This window comes from Mastigoproctus giganteus, chromosome 1 (assembly GCF_048544385.1).
Source record: "Mastigoproctus giganteus isolate SK-2022 chromosome 1, ASM4854438v1, whole genome shotgun sequence".
NCBI classification, from domain to species: domain Eukaryota; kingdom Metazoa; phylum Arthropoda; class Arachnida; order Uropygi; family Thelyphonidae; genus Mastigoproctus; species Mastigoproctus giganteus.
In genome coordinates, this window is record NC_143575.1 from 150,375,425 (window position 1) to 150,401,769 (window position 26,345).

The 26,345-nt window shown below is 38.3% G+C and overlaps 1 protein-coding gene across 1 annotated transcript in view; it reads left to right on the forward strand.

The window, feature by feature from the left end:
- LOC150091194 (integrin alpha-9-like) overlaps positions 1-26,345 on the forward strand; it is a 504,992-nt gene that overhangs the window by 251,940 nt on the left and 226,707 nt on the right. The window contains exons 10-11 of the mRNA XM_090389511.1: positions 5,289-5,368; positions 24,395-24,620. Of these exons, the coding sequence (XP_090245637.1) occupies positions 5,289-5,368; positions 24,395-24,620 (306 nt within the window). The remainder of the gene's footprint in view (positions 1-5,288; positions 5,369-24,394; positions 24,621-26,345) is intronic.

Here is a 26,345-nt window from a genome sequence, read left to right on the forward strand (position 1 = left end):
AACCTCCGTATTGTCTGCAAATTTGGACATTAAGCTTGATATACCATCATCAATATCATTTATAAATACAGAAAACAATAATGGACCCAATACTGAACCCTGAGGGACTCCACTAATAACATTAGTCCACGATGAGCAGTGTCCATTGATTACCACTCTCTGTCTTCTCCCCCTCAACCACCCCTTTATCCATAGCAACAATTTGCCTCCAATGCCACACTGCTCCAATTTGTGCAGCAGTCTTCCATGTGCAACAGTATCAAAAGCGTTTCTAAGATCCAAATATATAATATCAAAGTTATTCCCTGCGTTCAGTTCTTTTGTGACTGCATCATAGTATCCAATCAAATTGGTCAGGCAAGACTTCCCCTTAACAAAGCCATGCTCTGTCTGAGCTATAACCGAAGTCTTGTCTAGATGATCCTGCAGTGCTTCTTTAACCAGTGCCTCCATTAATTTTCCGGGAACATAAGTTAAACTAACAGGTCTATAATTACTTGTGTCGCCCTTTGATCCTCCTTTGTGAATTGGGGTCACATTTGCACATCTCCAGTCCATGGGTACTTCCCCTGAGTCCAAGGAAGCTCTCATAATTATGGTTAAGGGTTTGCTTACTTCCTTTGCGGCCTCCTTTAATATAACTGGATAGATCCCATCCACCCCAGGTGCCTTTCTTGTATTTATCTTCAACAATTTCTCCTCCATTTTACTCTCAGTTATTACAAAATTCTCTAGCTTACCTGCCAGAGTTGAATACACCTCTGGCATTCCCCTCGCTGAATAACTCCTCATGTGTGAATGTCGATGCAAAATATTCATTCAGTTTGTTAGCTACCTGAGCAGGATCATCAACAGTTGACCCATCGATATCAAGTGGACCAATCTGATTCATCCCCTTCCTTCTAGAGTTTACATAAGTAAAGAACTCTTTGCTGTTTCTCTTTGCATCTCTTGCCAAAGATGTCTCGTAATCTGCCTTCGCCTGCCTAACCTTCTTTGTAACTTGGTTACAGATCAACTTATATCTATCATAAGCTTCTGTGTCACATGTTAATTTATGTGTATCGCATGCATTTTTCTTCTCTCCCATGTGTCTCATTAGTTCATCTGACATCCATTTAGTCCTAAATCTTGAACAGTATTTCTTAGTTGGTATGTAAAGCCTAGTAGCTTCCAAGATAAGTTCTTTGAATGCTTCCCATTTTGAATTTGCTGTTGGTAACATCATCAGTTGGTCCCACTGTATAGAATTTAAATACTGTCTCAGTCCATCGTAGTCGCCTTTACAAAAGCAATAACCCTTCCCTTTACCCCTAATGATAGTTACCTCTTTGAGTAAATCCCACTTAAGCCTGATATATCTTCAACATTATCATTAATAAATATTGAAAACAATATTTGTTCAGATTACGAACCTAAGGGGGCATAAATTCAATTTAAGAAAGGACAGATGTAGAATAGATGTACGGAAATTTGCCTTTAGCCAGTGGGTGGTTAATTGCTGGAGCAAACTTCCATCTGTCGTTGTGGAAGTTGATAGGTTGAATAAATTTAAGGAGGAACTGGACAGGCATTTGGAGGGAATGGTGTGATTTTTTTTTTTTTTTTTTTGTTTGGCTGATGTTGCATAAGCTCATACACTTGCTTTCTTGCATAAAATGCCACTACTACTCTTACAATAATGGGTCCATCACTGAACCCTGCAAGACTCCACTGATAACATTAGTCCATGAAGACCCATTGATAACCACTCTATAACCATCCCTTTATCCATAGCAGTAACTTACTCTTAATGCCACATTGCTCTAGTTTATACAGAAGGCTTTTATATGCAACAGTATCAAATACTGAAATCCAAGTGTATGTTATCTAAATTATTATTTTCAGATACAGTTCCTTGGTCACTGCATCATGGTAAACTATCAGATTGTTTGGAGAAGACAGCCCCTTAAAAAATCTAGGCTGTCACTGCAGTATAATTCCATTCATGTCCAGATGGTCCAAGATTACTTCTTTAACCAGTGATTCCATTATTTCCCCTGAAACAGATGTTAAGCCAACAGATCTGTAATTACTCATGTCACATTTTGATTCGTCTTAATGAATTTGCACTTTCCAGTCCATAAGGACCTTCCTTGTATCCAAGGATGCTTTCACAATTATGGTTAAAGGCTTGCTTACCTCCTTTGCTCCCTCCTTAATATAATTGGATAGATCCCATTCACCCCAGGTGCTTTTTTTATATTTAGCTTCAATAATTCCTCTTCCACTTTTCTTTCAGTTATCAGAAACTTATTTAGCTCTGCATTTCTAGCATCCCCTTCCCTAAAGAATTCCTCATGTGTAAATGTTGATGTGAAATACCTATTCAATTTGTCAGCAACCTGAGCAGGGTCATCAACAGCTAACCGATTGATATCAAGTGTCTCGATGTGATTCAATCCCTTCCTTCTACTGTTAATATAAGCATAGAAGTCTTTGCTGCTTTTCTTTGCATTCTTTTCCAGAGACTTCTCGTAATCTGCCTTAGCATTCCTAACCTCCTTTGTGACTTGATTACAGACAAATTTATATCTACCATAGGCTTCTGAATCACCCAATAATTTGTATGCATCCCATGCACTTTTCTTCTCTGCCACTAGTCTCAGATGATATCCATTTAGATCTAATCTTTGAATAGTATTTTTTTGTTGGTATGAAAAGTCTAGTAGCTTTTATGGTTACTTCCCTGAATGCTTCCTATTTAGAATTTGCCCTTGGTGTCTTTTGCACTTATGAAGTCTTCCTGTTTTAACCATTATTGTCTGGTCTTGTCAGTATGCCAGATTGCAGATTTTGCATTTGCATCCAGTATTAGATAAACCAGTAAGGTCTATTGTCTGGTCCAGGTAATTAAGATAATTTTTAAGATAGGGAGGTTTGCCAGTTAAAGAACAAATCATACCCAAACTAGAAAAGAATAGCGAAAGCTTAAAAAGCGGTACTCACCTTGAAATTAATCTGCGATGGTTTACTTAGGTAGCGTGGTTAATGTTTAAGTTGAATTGTTAAATTGAAAAATTAAAAGGGAGGGGAGTAGGTAAAAGTTGACTGAGTTAAATAGGCGCAAGGAAATAGAAGTGTACACATCCAATCCTTGGTTGTCATCGAAATAAAAGAAAAGAAAAGAATAGTTAAAAACTGTAAGTGAATCCTGTGAAGCCAAGTTTTTATCTATTCTTTTCTTTTTTTAACTATTCAGTTTTTACAGTTTTTAACTATTCTTTTCTTTTCTTTTATTTCGATGACAACCAAGGATTGGATGTGTACACTTCTATTTCCTTGCGCCTATTTAACTCAGTCAACTTTTACCTACTCCCCTCCCTTTTAATTTTTCAATTTAACAATTCAACTTAAACATTAACCACGCTACCTAAGTAAACCATCGCAGATTAATTTCAAGGTGAGTACCGCTTTTTAAACTTTCGCTATTCTTTTCTAGTCTATTAACACGGTACTTGAAGATTTCTAAAAATTTCGTATTATCATACCCAAACATAATACTTTGATGATATTGTATGACATTGTAGGAACTACAATGTCGCATGATATGATAAAAGTGCTATGTTTCGGTCTTATTTCTTTCCAAAATTCCTCAATTGATTACACTCCCTCAAGATCCTATTGTAGTTCTTACAATGCCACATGATATGATACAATAAATAAATTGTAGTTGAACAATCAGGGTAAACCTTCTGATGTTATAATTTGCTTGTGATGGCTGTTATTGTACTTATTACTGAAACGTGTTAGTCTTTTTAATGGACATGACATTCCTGTTTAAATTCGTGGACAGTGCATGTGATAGATAGCAAGTTTTTCTTTCTTTTTTTTTAATATGCTGTACTATCTTCATATATTAATATAATTAACACTATTCAAAATCTATAGATGATGTATTTTTCATATTGTTCTCCAGGCAAATAGATTCGGTGGTCATATGTAATTGTCATCTAAATTTAGGAATCGCAAGTAGAAAAAGGTCAATGATTCAGCAACAAACTTCACTCCTTCAGAATGACTACGATAGACTTCAAGGATGGTCAGAAAAGTGGGAGTGTTTTAATGCAGCAGAATTCAAGGTCTTGTACTTGGGGAATAGCAATCCCTAAATAACATATCCATTTTGTTATTGGGGTTGAATTACAATCAATAGAAGAAGAAAGAGATTTGGGGATTATGATACTGGTAGCCATTAAGTTTTCTGTGCAGTATAGACAGGTGGCAAGGAGGGCCTATGGTGTTTAATGGTTTATTGAACATTTTTTAGAGACAAGGAGTCATAACCTACTGTAAGTCAATTGTAAGACTACACTTGGATGCTGTGCCCAAATATAGAGCCCTCATTTAAAAGGCACATCAAGCTTCTTGAAGCTTGATGTGCCTTTTAAATGAGGGGTTACTAACTCTGTAACCTTGTAACCATTTAAAAGGCACATCAACCTTCTTGAAGCTAGATGTGCCTTTTAAATGGTGGGGTTACTAACTCTGTAACCCCACTAAGGTGGGGTTACAGAGTTAATAACCCCACCTTAGTGAGATATACAGAAGGGTACTCATATAAGGAGAGACTTTAAGTGGGTTACAAAACTTGGTAACTAAGCACACTAGAGTGGGACCTGTTATGCACTATAAGGCTTTTAGAGGGAATAGCAAATTGAATTAAGGCAAAATTTTCAGTTATAAATGATAACTAGGAACCATAAATTCAAATTATGGGGGAAAAGGTTCAGACTGAATTATAGTTTAATTTAATTAGGCTAGTTTATCCTGTTAGTTTAGTTTACTGGAATAAGTTACCTTCTTGGGCAGTTGAAGCTTGAATGTTTGGGGAAATTAAAGGTCATGTGTGAGAAGGTAAATGCAAAACTACCATGTGAAAATGGATGACAGGCAAGCTGAAGTGCTAAATTGAGCTAAATAAAAAGCATAGGAGAATTCCTTGCACTATGTGGCTGAGCTGAGTTTCACTGTTGCCTCTCGTAAAGTTGTAGCTTTTTTTAATATACCATCTCCTAAAATCATAAAGGTGTCAGAAGAAATCTGCTGACATGTGAAACCAAAAGTAATTAATTACGATCAAGAAAACTCCTTTGCAATTACAGTTCAATGGAGTATAAATAATCATAATATTTTCTTGATTTGTTTGCCATTGTCTTTAGCAACATTATCGCTATTACTCAAATGAATTTTTTCTGTTTCTAAATATGTAATAAATACTTATTAATTTCCATTTTAATTCAATGTAGGTGCCATTTTTAACAGGATGTGGTGAAGATAATGAGTGCTTCTCTGATTTAATTCTAAAAGCAACAATTTTGGGACAGAGGTATAGTTAAAATTAATTTATATATATATATATATATATATTTTTTTTTTTATATAAGTCTCTCAGAGCAAAGTTGGTGTAAGTCAAATGACTTTTAAACAAGATATTTGGACCTTTGTATTTGCTAGCATTGAAAAATTATAGTGAAATTTTAACACTAATTTTTTGATCGTAATAAACAACAAAGGGAGGATTTATCTTGTTGAAATTAAAAAAAAGAGGAGTCATATGAACCTGTAATATCAATGTTTTTTTCACATAATTGTGGCTTGCCTGTAATATAATGCCACCCTAAAGGCAATTTTAACACATTTCTGTTGTATTTTATTTGAAATGAAATAACATGTATGGGAAACCAAGTAACAAGCCTTTTTTTTTTTTTCGCTATGAGAAGAACATTTAACACTTCAGGAAAAATTTACTTGACAGAATTAACAGAAATCAATGATGCTCATAAATTTGAGCATCATCATTTATTCTTGATCAAAAAGTGGTTCAAATGTACCAAAGCTCCTTCATTCTCGCTTCCATTGAAGTGAAGTGAAATTTGGGGTTAATGGGTGGCATAGACTTCAAGAGCTCAAACATGTTTCATTTTTCTGAGAAGTGAAGTGACCTTCTGCTACTATTAAGTTGTTAATGATAAGCTTCTTGGGTGTATTTTGCTTTCATATTTTAAGTCAAATTGACCGAATAGCTGATCTTGGGGATTATGATACTGGTAGCCATTAAGTTTTCTTAATGGCTACCAGTTTACTCTAAATGAGGACACTCATTTAGGACACTCATTTAGAGTAGTTTTTTGTAGAGCATTTTGTAGTTTGAAATGTTCAAAACAAATCCATTGAATTTCTAGGCAGTTTGGCTTCTCTCCATCTGTATTCTTTCTTCAGATGACACATTTCTCTTGAAGTCCTTTTGGTTCATTTCATTCACCATAAGTTGATTTCTTCTGCATGCTTATTTAATTGTACTTATGTAATAGTCAGAAGACATATATTTAATGGAATTTCCTGATATTGTCAAAATTTGTATACAAAGGGTACTAGGAAAGTTTTGCAATATGACGCAACAATGAATCACAGGAAGCTGCTTGTTGCTGCATGTTGAGACATGTTCATACGTGGATAGTAGCCGCCGCGCCAAGTCGATGGGCTCAGTTATTCATTAGTAGTGAGATTGTAAAGTGCTTGCGATGGCATCGTGGTCACGAAATGAGATAAGGACAGTTTTGCGGTATAATTTCGTGCGTGGTTTAACCATAGACCAGTGCTTAGAAGAAATGACTCTTGCACTAGATGATGATTGTCCACATCGTACAACGATATTCAGGTGGTATAGAGAATTCCAAAGGGGAAATTTCACTCTGGAGGATTCTGAGAGGCCGGGAAGGCCACGAACGTCAGTTATGGAGGGAAAACGTTACTGCTGTGAGGAAAATGCTTGACGAAAACAGGCGAGTGACCTACCAACAGATAGAGGATACTTTGGGCCTAAATGCACCAGCAATTCGTTCGATTCTGCAAGATCATTTGCACGTGAAGAAACTTTGTTCTCTCTGGGTGCCGCATCAACTGACTGAAGAGCAGATGACATGACGTGTGACTTGGTGCCGGGAGATGTTAAAAAAGTTTGATAAGGGACAATCTCGGTATGTGAACAACATCGTGACAGGTGACGAGACTTGGCTGTACTATTACGATCTGCCGACTAAGGCTCAAAACAAAGTTTGGGTCTTTGATGATGACGACACACCCGTAATTGTCAGAAAATCCCGATCTGTAAAGAAGAAAATGATAGCTGTATTTTTCAAATCGAGTGGAATTGTGGAACGTGTCGTTTTGGACACGCAGAAGACAGTCACAGCTAAGTGGTATACTGAACAATGCCTGCCTAAAGTCATTGGATATATGAAGAACCTGCGGCCAAAGTCAAGAATGGACACCTGGTACCTCCATCACGAAAATGCTCCAGCTCACCGCGCCAAAGCCTGCACCGAATATTTGACCACGACAGGACTGAAACTTCTCGAGCACCCTCCCTACAGTCCAGACCTTGCTCCCTGCGACTTTGCACTGTTCCCGCATGTGAAAATGAAGCTAAAAGGGAGGCGGTTTTCCAGTGATGAGGACCTTCTACGGGCTTGGGACAACGAGTGTGCTTTACTCCCTAGTGAAACTTGACAGAACTGGTTTAAAGATTGGTTTCGGAAGATGGAGAGGTGTATTGAATGTAGAGGAAATTACTTTGAAAAAATTAAATAAACAAAGCTGTATGCAAAACTTTCCTAGTACCCTTTGTATTTAGTCATGTCAGAATACTAGAAATAAGGAATATGTGATTAACTTTTCTACTGGTACATTATAACTGGAAACAAGTTTCATCTATGTAAGATAATTTGATTTTTTTTTCATTATTGGAATTATTATTATTATTGTTATTATTATTAGCCATATGGTACAAGGAAGCCTGAGGCTTATGCTGCACCAGCCAAAAAAAAAAAAAAAAAAAAAAAAAAAAAATTCCCGAGTTATCCCCTGTGTGTGTGTGTGTGTGTGTGTGTGTGTGTGTGAGAGAGAGAGAGAGAGAGAGAGAGAGAGAGAGAGAGAGAGAGAGAGAGAGAGAGAGAGAGAGAGAGAGAGAGAGAAAGGTATCACCAAGAAAGAGAAGAATGATGATATCCAGCTCAGGACCCTGGGTTTGCCAAGCCCATACTCACCAGATGTGAGCCCCCGGGGTTGCTTCTTTACAAAAAAGACTATCTTATAAACAAAGTTTATGCTATCAACTTCCTTCAGTACAGTACAGTACAGTACTTCAAAAATCATACAAGAATTATTTGGACTATCAAATTCTTATTCATTTTCAAACATTAGCATTAGCATTAGCAGAGGCATATGATGCAAGAAAGCAAGCTTATTCAGCATCAGCCAAAAAAAAAAAAAAAAAAAACCCACTCCCATTTCACCCCTCCGTTCGTTCGAAATACCTGTCCAGTTGAGCTTTAAATTTGTTTAGGCTATCAACTTCAACAACAAGTGATGGAAGTCGGTTCCACCAACCAACCACCCGCTGGCCAAAGGCAAATTTCCGCACATCTATCCGACATCCGTCCTTCCTCAATTTGAATTTATGCCCTCTGAGGTGATTATTCTGAGAAAGATGAAGAATCCCATTGGCATTGAGCATGCTCAAACCATTCAAAGCCTTATACACCTCTATCAGATCACCTCGCCGGTGCCTAGTCTCCAAACTCTGTAATTTGCAAAACTTAAGCCTTTCTTCGTAAGAGCAACCCTTTGTTCCATTTACTAATCTTGTTGCCCTTCTCTGTACCCGTTCCAGCAGCTCTACATCCTTCTTGAAATGAGGCCTCCAGACCTGTATACAGTACTCAAGATGTGGCCTTACCATTGCCTTATACAAGGGAATAATCACCTCCTTCCTGTATATCATTGACAAGACACCATGAGCTACTCTTGCAGCTCGTCTGCACTGCTCAGAGAACTTCATATCTGCCTGCACAATTACCCCCAGGTCCTTTTCATTCTCCACCACTGTCAGTGTAGTACAGCAGAGTTGATACGTTGCTCTGGGGTTACTGTTTCCCATATGCAGCACTTTACATTTGTCGATGTTAAACCTCATTTGCCACCTCTCAGCCCATCTGTTCAACCTTTCCAGATCCTGTTGCAGCAGCATAGCGTCAGTATTGTCCTTAACGACCCTGCCAACCTTTGTATCATCTGCAAACTTGGACATTAAGCTTGATATACCATCATCAATATCATTTATAAATACAGAAAACAATAATGGACCCAATACTGAACCCTGAGGGACTCCACTAATAACATTAGTCCACGATGAGCAGTGTCCATTGATTACCACTCTCTGTCTTCTGCCACTCAACCATCCCCTTATCCATAGCAGCAATTTGCCTCCAATGCCACACTGCTCCAATTTGTGCAGCAGTCTTCCATGTGCAACAGTATCAAAAGCCTTTCTAAGATCCAAATATATAATATCAAAGTTATTCCCTGCATCCAGTTCTTTTGTGACTACATCATAGTATCCAATCAAATTGGTCAGGCAAGACCTGCCCTTAACAAAACCATGCTGCGTCTGAGCTATAACTGAATTCTTGTCTAGATGATCCTGCAGTGCTTCTTTAACATACCAAACAAGCTGCAGTAACACTGTAAGCACTATTAATGAATCTATTTTACCAGTGTTGCTTAAAACATGAAATTTGATAGTATTACATACTTCTATATTTTCTGCTCTTGCTTAGCTTCTGTCTTGAGAATAATAACATAGGCTAGTTTTGCAAATGATACAACAAAGGACCCATTGTAAGAACCTTTGTTTTGTCATATGCAAAAATGGATATATTTAAGTCAGTTAGTAGATTAAATAATCTATACTACTTTTTCATTCAACCTGTGTGCGGGTGCGTGTGCGTGCGGCCATGTGCGCATTTATAAAACAATAAAACTGGTACAATATTGACCTTGCCCATTCAGTTAATGATTTTCTTGGTGGTATAGTTACCTCTGTTTGGGCAGTTGACGCACTTTTTGTGCGCTTTTTGATTATTTGGGCATAAGTTGGCTTGTTAGTATTCGGAACTGGTAAAGATTTTTTAGCCTCTTGGTAGGTTACATTGTGTACAGTCTTGTACTACTGTATGTTTTTTTCACATTTCCAAAGAGGGCACTCCTTTGAATACGCCGGATGAGCTTCTTTACAGTTAGGACAGTTTGGTGTTGCGGCTGTGCAGTCTGTACTAGTGTGCGCAGTGGAGCCACATTTGACACAGTCAGCTGCTCCACTGCAGACTGTCTGTGAATGCCCAAACTTCTAGAACTTATTGCAGCATAATGGATTTGGGATGTAGGGTTTGACATGGCAGTTAAGGTAACACGCTTTTATCATGGTTGGTGGTTTTGGATTATCAAATGTGAGGATTGTGTTCTGAGTAGGAACTAATACATCATCCTTCTTTGTTAGAATCTGCTTTACATTGATCACACCTTCATCTCACAATTCTTGTTTAAGTTCTTCATCTGACAAATTTATGAGGTCCCATTCGGTGATGACAACTCTTGACATGTTCAAGGACACGTGCAATGAAGCGGTGACAGAGGGTCCGCCAAAAAACATTTTTACTTTCTGTATTTGCTCGGACTATTGAGCAGTGGCGACTTCAACCAGTAGGTCTCCTGATCTTAAACAATGAACTATCTTGGGAGTACCTATTGTGCATTCTAGGCATTTCTCCACTAGAAATGGAAATAGTTTTCCAATCTGTTCTTCAGTGGAATGTATAATTAGAAAAGTTGGAGTTCGGATTCTGTCTACGTTAGTCTTTTGACATTTTGATGCAACAGAACCAGAATCCTCTTGTTAGGGTTTCTCCTGTGTACCCAGTGGTTTTCTGGGTTTTGGAAACTGCTTGCTCCATTTCACCCTGGAGAGGAGACTTTTCTCCCCTCAGGTTACCGGCCCCCCCATGTGGAGGAAGGAGGAGTGCCACCTTTGTTACCAATCGGTAATGGGTTAGTGATAATATGCAAATAAAAAGGAAGAAAGGTTACTTCTCCTCCTGATCAAGTAAAGTGATTTCTTTACTAGAGATTATTTAATCATTTGTTAGTGTAATGCTAAATAAAGAAGACGATTTTATTTATTCAAGAGAGTGTGCTAGTTCACTGGCAAAAGGCACTTGATCACAAAATCGCTTGGCACCTGGGGCCCCTTCTGCTTGGAAATTTGATCATATCCAGCCAGTTCCTAAAAAGGGTGACAAATCCCTTCCATCCAGTTATCATCCCATTGCAATTACTTCTTTCTAAAGTAATGGAGAAATCAATTAACCGCCAACTCTTAAACTACCTAGAAACGTTCCGTCTGATCAATGATCATCAGTATGGATTCCATCAGTGTCGATCCACCAGTGATATTCTGGCATATGTTACCTATTTATAGACAAATTCAATGGAAAAGTTCTGGGAAACACAAGCAGTTGCTCTTGACATCTCAAAGGCTTTCACTCATTGTTGACATAAAGGTCATCTAAACAAGCTTCCATCTTATGGTTTGCCAACTTTTTTTTGTAATTGGTTATCCAGTGTTTTCTCTGATTGCTCACTGAGGTGATGGTAGATGGCTCTCTGTCCTCTAACTTCTCCACTAATGCTGGTGTCCCCCAAGGTTCTTTTCCCCACTCTTTTCCTCTTGTATATTAATGACCTACTTGCATTGACTGGAAATCCTATCCATAGTTTCGCTGATGATAGCACATTGGATTCCACTTTCCATTTTGTAAAACCTTGCCCTGCTCAATCAGGTACAACTTCTTGAATATCTGCTACCAATTCCTTAAATGCCGATCTCCAGGTAATTCTCCAGTGGGACAAAGACAACTTAGATGATTTCAATCCTTCTATAACTCAGTCTTGTCTTATATCTCGCAAAAAGGATTCTTCTGCTCCTATGCTTATCTTTGGTGACGTTCCGATTTCTAGGTAAAATGATATATCTCTTTTGGGGATTTTCCCGACTTCTAATCTCTCTTGGCACAAGCATATTACAAATATTGCTTCCTCTACATCTAAAAAACTTGGTTTTCTCTTTCGCTCTCGGCGTTAGTTTTCTTCCAAACAGCTGTTCACTCTGTACAAATCACAAATCTGCCCTACCATGGAATATTGTTCCCACATCTGAGGGAGGTGCCCCCCAAAACCTCTCTCAGGCTTCTAGATTCCATTCAGAAGAGGGCAGTTAGGTTAATTAATGACGCCTATCTAAGAGTCTCTCCACTCTCTCTCTCATAGACATAATGTTTCTGCTGCATGCCTTTTCTACAGATACTTCCATGGGCACTGTTCTTCTGAATTGGCTTCTATAATTCCTGCTCTCTCTTTCAAAACAGTCCTAACACGTGCGGCCACCAGCCAACATCCAATAATGTCCAACTTTAAACTCACAGAACCAACTTTTCATCTTCCTCGTTTATTCATTCAACTGCCATTTTCTGGAACAACCTTCCTTCATATGTATTTTCTGAAAACTGGAAATCTGGAAATCAGTCTACAGAAGTTCAAGTCTAATGTCAATAAATATCTTCTTTCGTCTTCTCACCCTTTAACCCAAGCATGATACTAAGTACTATAGGTTCTAATACCTCTCATGTATGGGGTTTTCATTAAAAAAAAAAAATTATTCATAGGCAGTTTGGCTACAAAAAATATGACTCCAGAGTTGCATGAAGTAATGAGTATTGCTATTAAGGTAGTCAATTTGATCAAGTCTCTAGCACTAAATTCACAGCTTTTTAACATAATGTGCGATGAGATGGGTTCAGCACACACTCACCTATTGTTGCATACTGAGGTGAGGTGGCTCTCCTGAGGATGTGTTTTAACTTGCCTGTTTGAACTGAGGGAGGAAGTGAAGTGTTTCATAGAAAAAATAAAATCTGACTATGTATCCAACTTTGAAAGCATTGAGTGGCTTTCACAACTCAGTTACCTTGCAGATATTTTCAGCAAGATAAACGAATTTAATCTCCAACTTCAAGGATTCAACAGTAAAATTTTCAAGATGCATAATAAAATAAAAGGTTTCTATAATAAATTATTGTTGTGGGCAAAATGTATCAAGGATGGAAATATTGCAGTTTTTCTGAATCTTAACGAATTCACTGTTCAGAATGGAGTTCCCATAAGTATCAGTGGGACTAAAATAATTAAATGTCACTTGATGCTTCTCAGTGAAGGCCTTCACATAATATTTTCCACATATGAAGAATGAAGAAAAAATAAATGATTGGGTATCAAATCCTTTCATCACAACCAATGCCATAGCTGCTGACATGCCAGTCAATTTAAAAGAGAGTTTATTAGAAATTGCTGCAAATAACTCATTGAAAATAATTTTTGAAAGCGTGACAATGTGCAATTTTTGGCCCAAAACTTGAAAACAGTTCAAAGAAATCAAACAAAACAAGCTCAGCAATCTCACCGAGTTTTTAATGTTTGTTATTTATAATGAGAATAAATGTGTGTATTTTTACAATTTGTCGCGCAACACAAAACATGTGCATAAAAGGGGTCTTGTCATCTGTTTTACTATATAAGTACAAAAAGCTAACTCACTATAAGACTTAGAATTATAAAAAAGAAAAGTAAGTATGGCGACGCAAAGCAGAGCTAAATATACCATATCAGAAGGTGAGAAAATTAGTCATACCACTAAGTAGCAATAAGCCCACATATATTTATAGAAGGCTGCAGGGAAGCAATCTGTTGGGACTTAAACTGATATGACAATCCCATCAAAAGAATCTTTTGTTCCCATTGCACGCTACTTATTCAACACTGAAAAACCAGTACGAAACACTCAATCAGCTGCCACTCGCATGTCGATACCACTTACTGCTTCACCCCTAACTAAAACTAATGCATGAAAAATAAGAATACCCGATTCACTGCCCACAACAAATTAAAGTATGAAGATAGAGAAGAACAAGACAAATGACAAAGTGGTTTTGGAACTTTTTGCAGAGGAAAATATGGACACTGAACAATGTCCGTACTTCCCAAAAATTGGACAGATCCAAGACTGAGAAAACAAAGCCCTCAGCCATTTGAAAGCCACCGGATGGACCCAAGAAATCTAAATAATGGCCACATTCAAATTCTTACAATGGAATTTCCATGGATTCTGTCGAAATAGTGATGACATCAAGGCTATGTAAGCATGCACCAACTTGCTTTTGCTTACAGGAAATGTATTTAAAGTCAAATGAGGACCCTTACTTGTGAAAGGGTTCAATTATTCAAAAAGACAGATCTGAGGATGGACCTGCCCATGGAGGAGTTGCCATTCTTGTGGGTAACCATACCCATTTTCACACTATGCCACTCACCACCACCAGCTTCCCGTCACCACCAAATACGGAGGATGCGGAAAGGTCAGGGAATGACGCCGCATATCCCGGAGCAGTATGGCCTTAGTTGCTAATGCTCCTAATAACAAACAAACAAACAAACTACCAGCTTAGAGACAGTAGCAGTTCATCTTACAGTATGGCTCTTCTTAACCATTTGCTCCATCTATTTGGCACCTGGAAATACATGATGTTATTAAGCAATTGCTGCCTCCTTTTCAATTACTAGGGGATTTCAGGGGCCATAATACTCTATGGGATAGTGCTGACATCAATGGAAGAGGTGGATCTATTGAGTGTATGCTCAAAAATAATGACTTACCATTCTAACACCATCCACATGGCTACCCGTACATTTATTTAAATCGATCTTTTGATAATGATCACTTCCCTGTCATGTTCACCCTTTGTAATGGGAGACCATGACACCCATCTAGGATACCACAGTGGTAGATCGATTATACTGACTGGATTGCCTTCAGATATCTAGCATTGTTTAATATTACCAAAGTCAGCAAGGAGCCAATTAATGATGCAATGAAGTACATCACAGAAAGTATTGTGCAGGCAGTGGTAATAGCAATTCCAAGGACATTGACCCAGTTACTACTATTTCCAAAACCATGGTCAAATGCACAGCAGCAAGGAAGACTCAAAATAAGGCATTGGGGATATTTCATCATTATCCCATCACAGGTAATCTAATAGCCTTCAGATGTACATGTGCCAAACTACGTTGTTAAATGTCAGTTGGAAGGCATCTTGGATCTGCTTCACTTTCTTCCATATCCCAGACTGCATCACCTATGCTCATCTGAGATAATGTCTGGAAAATGAGAGGCAGATACAAATCATCAATTCTGGAACATAATGGATGTCAGTTGCAGAGCCAATTGCACATCTATTCAAGAAGCATTTCCTCAAACATGAGCACATGGTGTCAATATTCTTCGATATGGAAAAAAGCATATGACACGGTTTGGAAATTTGGAATTTTAAAAGATATCTATAATCGTGGTCTTAGGGGTCAATAGCTCTTTTCATTAAAATTTTTTTGTTAAAACACACATTCCAAATTCATGTGGGATCTTCTCTCTCTCTCTCTCTCTCTCAACCTTTCTGCCAACAGGAAGACATTCCCTGGTCGGTTCTGAGTGTTATGCTTTTTGCTATCAAGTTGTCAACTATTGATAGACACTGTTGATGCTATCAAGCTATCAACAGTGTCCTCCATTGCTGAATGACTTCCTCCAACTGTAAACAGTGTCCTCATTGTTGATGATGGCGCTCTAGTCGCGCGGAAGAGACCAGTCGGTGGATTTTTGGCGCTGTAAAGGATAAGTATTTTTAATTTTTACCATATTCTTTGTTAATTAACATACTACATTGTGTTTTACAGAGATATTAAATAGATTTAGTAGCATTCTTTAGCTTCTTATTTTGAAATTAAGTAGCTATTTATGGAAGTTACGACTCCAGGTGTTGGTGCCAATATTGTTGAACTAGCCACCATATTGTAGTCAATAAGAAATAGTGTAACGTATATATATATATCTCGAACTGATAGCATAAGGTATAAAGTAAAAACTAGATAGCGTAATATGAAGTACTCATTTAGGAATCTGTTACCTTATTATAGTGTTATCAATTAATCAAAAATATTATTAATCTTATTAAATTTCATTGTTAATTAAATTGCATTTAAACGGAAATCATGACCCAGACTAGAACTGCAAAGCAAAGATTACAGACTAGCGAGAGTGCTGTGGCTCAGGGGAGAAACGAAGGGGTGATTCTCCAGTGCATCACAGTCTCAAAAAATGTGTGAAATGTGAAATGTTTGCAGACTTGTCTAGAACAGGACATGATCTAGCCAAGGAGATGTCTTTGTGTGTGCTAGGTGCAGAGACTGTGAAGAAATTAGGCACCAACTCAGGATTCTGATGGGCGTCTATGAGAGTTTGAGGTATAGGGTAAATGCTCTCGAAGAAATTAATATGAGGGTCCCATCTAGCTCTCATCTGCCCAACTCAACACTAGAGCTCACTGCTCTGCATCAGGCAACACAGAGGCAATCTCCAAGGCAGAATGCACTAGTCCCAAAGCAACTAGTTATTGTTGGTGACTATTGTCAGGGAGACAGGGAATATACTATGCAAGAAGGATAGGTGAAACAGGACTAGGGTATGTTTGCCAGGGGCAAAAGTTGATGACGTTGTAGAGCAGATATCATCTTTTCAGGGCACAGAGGGTAATATTGTTGTACAAGTCAGAACTAATGACATTAAGAGTAAGAGCAGATTTACTCAACAAGTACAGGTCAATGTCGAAAAAAAGTCACAAGTTAGGGTTGAATGTGAAAGTGTCTGCAATTCTGCCCAGACACTACACGAGGGAGTATATGATGAGAGCCTTGTTGATCAATTTGGCCCTGGAGAGATTGTGAAAGGGTCAAGGGGTAAAGGGGTATAATTTTTTTCAGCCTGGTCTGTGCTTGTTGACAGGAGAGACTGCTTCTAAAAAGATGGGGTACACTTAAATAGAAAGGATGCAAGAATATTTGCTGATGCTATCGAGGCAGTGTTAGGTGTGTTGGAAAACTGCTAGCTTGGCGGGGGGGGGATACACAGACTAAAAGGTTAACAGTGGCCACAAGCAAAGACAAAAGTGATTCTTGCACTACTTCTATTAGAATGGCCAGCAATTTGGAAAGTAAGGCAATGGAGATTTTCAGGACTGCTGGAGTCATAGTGGAACAAATAAATACATGGGCTGTGTTAGGTTAACTAAGAGTAGAAACAGGTGCTTTTAATCACTTAGCTCCCTGTTAGCATTTGATAAACTTCTGGCACTCCCCTCATTGAATGACTCCTCATGTGTGAGTGTAGATGCAAAATACTCATTCAGTTTGTCAGCTACCTGAGCATGATCATCAATAATCAACCAATCCATGTTAAGTGTTCCAATCTGATTCATCCCTTTCCTTCTTTTTTTTACTTTTTTTTTCCCTTTTTTTTTAAGAGTTTACATAAGTAAAGAACTTTTTGCTGTTTTTCTTTGCATTCTTTGCCAGAGATTTTTCTCGTAATCTGCCTTTGCCTGCTATCTAAATATATAATGTCAAAATTGTTTGCCTTCAATTTCTTTGTTACTGTGTCATAGCAGCTAATCAGATGGGCCAGATAGGATCCCCCGCCCCATCCTCCAACAAATCCATGCCGTGTTAAGATGATCTCCTAGTACTTTTTTAACTACTGACTCCGTTTTTTTCCATGTACATTGTAAGTCAGCTTTAGAGGTTTATAATTACTCACATTGCTCTTTGATCCTTTCCTCCCTTTGTGAACAGGAGACACGTTTTCACATCTCCACTCTGTGGAAACCTCTCCTGAATCCAAAGATGCTGAAATTAAGGCCAAAGGTTTTAGCTTTCCTCTTTTGCTGCTGCTTTTAATATATGGATATATCCCATCAAGAAACCAGATATCCAAAGGCTATCCTGGAATGGATACCTCCTGAAAGAAGGAGAAGAGGAAGACCTAGGAGGACATGGATGGATGGAGTATGGGAGTGCATGATAGCCTGAGGTTTAACTGACCAAAGCACCTTGAACTGCACTTTAGAGCCGGAAAAAATTCCACCAAAATTAACTTGTAGGCTGAGAAAACCCATTGTAAATGGAAACACTCCTCTTGAAGAAGAAGATATATCCCATCAGCCCCAGATGCCCTATTCACTTGCTACTTCAATAATTTCTCTTCCACTTTCTTTTCAGTTATCACAAAATCATTTAGCTTCCATTTTTAACTTGATGTACTTCTGGTGTCGTCATCTCTTAAAAATTCTTCACAAATGAATGCAGATGCAAACTATTTATTTAGTATGTCAGTAACCTGAACAGGATCATCAGTAATTCTGCCATTCATATCTTGTGGGCCAATGTTCTTCATCCCTATCCATCTAGTATTAACATAAGCAAATAATTCTTTTCTTTGTATTCTTAGCCAAGGATTTCTTATAATCTGCCTTAGCTTGCTAAACCCCCCATCTATTTTGTACTTTCCGTAGAATTCAAGAATTCAAAAAATATCTAGGACTACTGTAGTTGCTTTTATAAAGACAAAATCCCTTCCTTCTTACTCTTAATAGTAGTTATGCTTTTAAGTGTATCCCACATTGCTATACAGCATGTTTCAAAATTGATGTTCAATAATTTAAAGATGAACTGTACAGACAATATGCAAAAAAAGCCTAGTAAACATGGGTCCTTAAAGTGAATCGTTTTCGAGATATTGCACATTTCTAGTTGGGATCCACCACTGACTTGTTTGTTTAGGTTAAGTTATGCTCATTCTCTCTCAATGCTTTGAGACATAGCAGGCATACTAGTACTCATCAAAGGATAGTCAACATGGAAAGAGGTTACAGCAGCGAAGAGTATGCGGACATGCACTTCATGTATGGTAAAACCAACGGCAGTGCACGCAAGACTGCACATTTGTACCAAGAAGCATTTCCCTGCCAAAAACCACCCAACAGGCTCATATTCATCAAGGTACATCAACACCTTAGAAAACACGGGTGCTTCACACTTGGAGTATGAGCAGGTAGGCCCAGAAGCCTAACAGTCAATGTTGAGGAAAGGGTGTTGAAAGAACATCTTGTAATATGTAATATCTGTAAAATCCTGTGGTATTGAAACCAAAAGTTAAAAATGTATTATCTTATGTTTAATAAAACCACCCTTAGCAAAAGATTCACAGCTTTTTGCTAAACTAGTGCTCCCATAGTCAGTGGCCGATCTTAACAAAAAATGTGCATTATCTCGAAAATGGTTCATTTGCGGCCCGATGTTCACTGGGACTTATTTGCTAACTTTAGTTTGTACTTTTCATCCTTAAATTATTAACCATCATTTTTGAAACACACTGCATTATGATTATTGCTGCCTAGTGGTTCCATTATGTGGCTATTCTTAATCCATGATGAGTCATTGCCGATAACTATATCAAGAGTATTGCTTTCACTTGTTGCCTCTCTAACATGCTTGTGCTGCTGTAGGAAACAGTCATTCAGTGAAAGAAGATTTCTGCTGCTCTGTGAGGGACAAGTTGCAATCACTATCTGGAAAGTTAAAGTCCCTCATCAGCATTAGTAGAGGCATATGACACAAGAAAGCAAGCTTATGCAGCATCAGCCAAAAAAAAAAAAAAAAACCTATACTTCACCCCTCCCCTCCATTCATTCAAAATACCTGTCCAGCTGAGCCTTAAATTTATTTAGGCTATCAACTTCCACAACAAGAGATGGAAGTCTGTTCCACCAACCAACTACCGGCTGGCTAAAGGCAAATTTCAGCACATCTATCCTACATCTGTCTTTCCTCAATTTGAATTTCTACCCTCTCAGGTGATTATTCTGAGCAAGAGGCAGAATCCCATCAGCATTGAGCATGCTCAAAACATTCAAGGCTTTATACAGCTCTATCAGATCACCTCGCCGGTGCCTAGTCTCCAGACACTGTAATTTGCAAAACTTAAGCCTTTCTTCGTAAGAGCAACCCTTTGTTCCATTCACTAATCTTGTTGCCCTTCTCTGTACTCGTTCCAGCAGCTCTACATCCTTCTTGAAATGAGACCCCCAGACCTGTATACAGTACTCAAGGTGTGGCCCGACCATTGCCTTATACAAGGAAATAATCACCTTCTTATCCCTGCTAGAAAAATTCATTCCTATATATCATTGATAAGACACCATGAGCTACTCTTGCAGCCTGTCTGCACTGCTCAGAGAACTTCATATCTGCCTGCACAATTACCCCCAGGTCCTTTTCATTCTCTACCACTGTCAGTGTAGTGCCACAGAGTTGATACATTGTTCTGGGGTTGCTGTTTCCCATATGTAGTACTTTACATTTGTTAATGTTAAACTTCATTTTCCACCACTCAGTCCATCTGCTCAACCTTTCCAGATCCTGTTGCCACAGCATATCATCAGTAGTGTCCTTAACAATCCTGCCAACCTTTGTATCGTCTGCAAACTTGGACATTAAGCTTGATATACCATCATCAATATTATTTATAAATACAGAAAACAATAATGGACCCAACACTGAACCCTGAGGGACTCCACTTATAACATTACTCCACAATGCGCAGTGTCCATTGATTACCACTCTCTGTCTTCTCCCCCTCAACCACCCCTTTATCCATAGGAGCAATTTGCCTCCAATGCCACACTGCTCCAATTTGTGCGGCAGTCTTCCATGTGCAACAGTATCAAAAGCCTTTCTAAGATCTAAGTACAAATATAATATCAAAGTTATTCCCTGCATCCAGTTCTTTTGTGACTGCATCATACTATCCAATCAGATTGGTCAGGCAAGACTTCCCCTTAACGAAACCATGCTGTGTCCGAGCTATAACTGAAGTGTTGTCCAGATGATCCTGCAGTGCTTCTTTACCCAGTGCCTCCATTAATTTTCCTGGAACAGAAGTTAAACTCACAGGTCTATAATTACTTGTGTCAGTCTTTGATCCTCCTTTGTGAATTGGGGTCACATTTGCACATCTCCAGACTATGGGTACCCCCCCACGAGTCCAAGGAAGCTCTCATAATTATGGCTAAGGGTTTGCTTACTTCCTTTGCTGCCTCCTTTAATATAACTGGATAGATCCCATACACCCCCAGGTGCCTTTCTTGTGTTTATCTTCAACAATTTCTCCTCCACTTCACTCTCTCAGTTATTACAAGATTATATAGGCGCCTCTGTAGCCAGGTGGGAAGGAGCAGCGGTGCGTTAGCACACGCTTCTTGATTAGACTGGGGTTCGAGCCCGTCACCACCAAATATGGAGGATGCGGAAAGGTCAGGGAATGACCACCGCATATCCCGGAGCAATATGGCCTTAGTTGCTAATGCTCCTAAAAAACCAAATGACAACAAGATTATATAGCTTACTGCCAGAGTTGAATACACCTCTGGTATTCCCCTCGCTGAATAACTCCTCATGTGTGAATGTTGATGCAAAATATTCATTTAGTTTGTTAGCTACCTGAGCAGGATCATTAACAGTTGAACCATCGATATCAAGTGGACCAATCTGATTCATCCCCTTCCTTCTATAGTTTACATAAGTAAAGAACTCTTTGCTGTTTTTCTTTGCGTCCCTTGCCAAATATTTCTAGTAATCTGCCTTCGCCTGCCTAACCTTCTTTGTAACTTGGTTACAGATCAAATTATATCTCTCATAGGCTTCTGTGTCATGTGTTAATTTGTATGTATCCCATGCATGTTTCTTCTCTGCCATATGCCCCATTAGTTCATCTGACATCCATTTAGGCCTAAACCTTGAACAATATTTCTTAGTTGGTATGTAAAGCCTAGTAGCTTCCAAGATAAGTTCTTTGAATGCTTCCCATTTTGAATTTGCTGTTGGTAACATCGTCAGTTGGTCCCACTGTATAGAATTTAAATACTGTCTCAGACTATCGTAGTCGCCTTTACGAAAGCAATAACCCTTCCCTTTACCCCTGATGGTAGTTACCTCTTTGAGTAAATCCCACTTCAGCACACTGTGATCACTGCCACCTAGTGGTTCCTCTATCAGCAGATTCTTAATGCATGAAGAATCTCTACTTATAATCAAATCAAGAGTATTACTCCTTCTTGTTGCCTCCCGAACATGCTGATGTAGAAAACAATCATCCAATAAATTCACAAAAGCCTTGCTAGTGTGTGAGTGATCAACCCACAAATTCCAGTCAATATCTGGGAAATTAAAATTCTCCATTATAAGACTCTCTGATTTACTGGTCCACTCTTTTCCCTGTTTTTTACAGGGAAATAGAGTTTACAGTTTCTTATTATACTTATCAGAGTCATTAGGCCTATAGCACACTCCTTCTCACAATTTTGATCTCCCAGTTCTTATGTCACATCAAACTGACTCGACACTGCACTGTCCAATGATGTCGACTGGCTTCACTTCCTTTGATTTTTTGTGTTTCTTAACAAATAGCATAACCCCTCCTCCCTTTGTATCCTGTCTATTCTTTCTGTAGATGTTGTACTCCCCAAATTCCAGTTCTTCATTCCTTATATCTGTGTGACACGTCTCTGATATCCCAACAATATCCACCTTTGATGCTTTGAGCAATACCTCAAATTCATCAAATTTATTTACCAAACTTCTAGCATTGGTGTATATGCAAGTATACATGCACCTGTTCTTTTTCTTAGCTACCCTGACACAACCCATGTGTTTACTTGTACCGCAATGACTCCCAGCAGTCTCTGAAATATCCTACATCTTGTTTTCCAGACTTCTGTTCATTCCAATAGAAGCAGTGCAAGAATCACTTTCACCTCTGCCAGTGGCTACTGTTAATCTATTAGTCCTTGTATCCCTCGAAGCTAGCAGTTTTCCGACCCACCTAACACTGCCTCGACAGCATATTCTTGCACCCTTTCTATTTAAGTGTTTCATTCTAATTACAAGACATTCAGGACCAATCTACTGGTCCATTCTACCTGTCTCTGTAATCATTCATTATACAGTCATTTTGGCTTATAGCAGACTCCTGTTCTCTCTTTGGTTTTACCAGTGCTCATGTCATGCTAAATGGCCTCAACCTTGCACCAGCTATCCTCATCTGGGTGCACTGAGGCCCCCAGTAAAAGACATTCTAACCTACTGATCTAGTCTATTTTTATTCATAATTGTTCGTTATATTCATTACAGTCCTTTGTCCTATAGCAGACTCCTATTCTCCCTTTAGTTTTTCCAGTGCTTATGTCACATTGCACTGGCTATCCACGTCACCTGGGTGCACTGCCTTAGATTTTGAGTGCTTCTTATCCAAGAGCATTACTCCTCTCCTGTCCCACCCCCTCCTTTACATATTCTACTCATCATATCGAAATTCTGCATTGCTTATCCCTACAATGTTCACATTTGTTGACAATAACCATTACTTCAAATTCATCAAATTTGTTTAGTATATTCCTAGTATTAGTGTATGTGCAAGTATAATGTACATGCACCAGTTTTGACTCTTTTATTACCCTGACACAGCCCATGTATTTGCTTCTTTCAAGAGTAACCCCAAGTAGGCCTTGTAATCCCCAACACTTTGCTTTTCAGGCTGCTGTTGCTTGTCCCAATAGAAGCATTGTAAGTTGTGATATATCTGCTAAACTGGCCATTCAGTGTAGCTAAATATGCTTATATCCTCAAAGAAAATTTTCTGGTAATTTAAAATGGAATCATAGAAAAAATATTTACCACCTTTGAACTAAAATTTTTCAAATGTATTTTAAGAACTTTATTAGACTGGCCATATGAATTCATGATATCTCTCTGGAAGATTAATCATTGTTTTATTTCAATAGAATCATTAATTTACTAAATTTCAGATATAGAATTTATGAAAATCTTCACTTTGCCACTGATAGTAACAGCTCAGACAAATTCATGGGTAATCTTTTAAAATTCAATCTCCACAATCTGTTAATAAAATAATTAAATATTAATTTTGTTAGAAATTCCTAAAAATGTTCTTCCAGATGAAACAGCTAAATTTTAAGGTTAAAAAAACTTTTTTTTCTTCTTCTTTTTTTTTAGTTATATGGTTGAAATTTCCTTAAATTTTTAAAATAGTACCTGAATATTCTGTTTGGGTATAAATTGAGGGCATTTTCTTGAGCAAGGTCAGTGAAATTTTGAAATTGTTCATGTGCAAAAGATGTGTGAAGAGAAAATTAAAAATGTTTTAAATTGGTAAGTGCAAAGTGAAAGTGATGACTTAAAAGTGAAAGAAAATGAAAAGGCATTCTCAATAACTTGAGAAATATATATCTAAAAAATCACGAAATTTAAGCTGCAGTTTTTTTTTTAAATTTGCATTATTTATCTCATTATTTTATAATGGGTTATATTAAATAGTTATTGTTTTCATAATAACTATTTAATATTCACCATTTGAAGTAAATTCAGACAGGAGTTTTGGCAAACCTTATAAGTATATGTATATATATCTTGTATATGTTAACATTTTTAAATTAATTTTCAGATACAACAAATCAATGATCATTGGGCAAAACACGAGTTTCACTGTTAACGTAGAAGTGACAAATTTAGGAGACCCGGCTTATTTATCACAAGTTCATATTTCTCTACCACCAGAGATAACTATCATTAATCAAGCACAGTGTGATATTGTTCAGAATACAAAGAATATAGAAAACAATGTAAGGTTGGTGTGTGTTGTTGGAAATCCACTTCATATTAATCAAACAGTAAGTAAACATGTTTTATTTATAATGACAAAAAAAAATATTCATCACTCAACATTGTTCTTGTTATGTTTAATTAGACAAGGGAATGAACATTATAAATGCAGTTTTAAAATTTTTATATATGTAGTGTCTCATCTTTTAATAAATGATGGGTTACCCTTACAGCGATGGAATTTATTTGAAAGTAGTGAATATCAAGGCAATTTGGGGAAATGAATAGCTTAAAGAATACAGACTGGAAATATGCATGAAAAGGCAAATTAGTCATGTCTGTTTCCTTAAAACCTATTCTCCACTAAGAACGTTCAGAACTGTTTGATAATTTGGAGAGGAGCAGACATAGGATTTGTATAGTACAGTGTATAGTGTGTTCTTGTCTAATGGCACTAGGGGTTCCCCATCTCCGTGTAATATATGTTGTCATGTGAAACAATGCACTGTCGAGGCCAGAGATTTAAAACTGTGTGGGCTTTGGGAGTTGTAGTGTTGTGTACCGTTGTTCATCTGGCCATTTAGCCATTGGGCCCCTAATGGGAGTGACGATTGCCCACACCAACCCTCCTGGAGGCAGACCAGATACACAGTAGCTCTATATTTTACTCTGGTGGGCCCTGCCACTTAGTTTCTTGAGATTCCAGTGGTTAGGGCCTTAAAAAAAAAAAAAAAAAAAAAACTCTATCACGGAGGTGAACGCTAGATTTAGAAAAAAAAAAAAAAAAAATTTTTGAAGACACAATTTAATTTGGATGTAGTTAGATTTTGCAGTTTGGCGTATAGGTAGAATGGGGGGGGGGGGGAGAGGCTGAAGACTGGATGTGAAAGGCAGAGGTATGGCGACAATAGAGAAATCAACCACAGGTGGTCAGTGAGGCAGGGATAGGGAATTGAACGTGAATAGGGTAAGAGCACCCTATTCAGATTGCCAAGTAGTGTTGACAGCATGGCTGCAGAAGTCGTATTTATGTCTGGTCCAGTGGTGTCGCAGAACAGGTAACATCCGAGAAGATAGGGAGTCTGAATGGTTGTGGGTCACACATGGAAATGAATCCTGTCTGAGATTGCTGTTCATCTGATGCACAGGGGTTCAAAGGCATTTGCAGCAGAGCTGCAAGAATCATAGTTGAGTTAGGTCTAGTGATGTCACAGTTCTCAGGGCAGTTAGATGCTCTCCGGAAGGAAAGGTGTCTGGTTGATTTCAGGTCTCGTGTGGGAGCAGGTCCTGTCCAAGGTTGCTGTTCATCCGATGTATTGGAGTTTTTGTCTTAGTCCTCCATTATGTGAACTTACGTTCATTGAAGTGTGAGTTTTGCAGGGGCCCAGTCAGTGGGTGGTCATTGGTGAGTGCCAGTTTGTTGCTGGATCTCTGGGATGGTGAAGAGCTAGTTTTTTTTTTTTTTTTCTGTGGCGATATGGTCGGAAGCCTGCATAACAGTTGAAGATAGGTAGACCATTTTTGTATGGAGAGAACTTTTTTATGGTGGTTGCAGCAGAGGAGGTGCCGGAAGGGTCTTGCACCTCATGAAGAGCTCCTGTGCAAAGTGGATAAGAGCTTTGTAGTGGTCTTCAGATTGTAGCACTGTTCCTGATTTTTGAGTGAGAAGTGACTATTTGTGGTGAGGATGCAGTCATACATAACATGATTCCATGTCTCATCCTCCCCACAGTTGCCAGCTGGGGAGTCCATGATGCGGAAAGAGGACAGCTTTGCATTGAAGGAGTCATGAG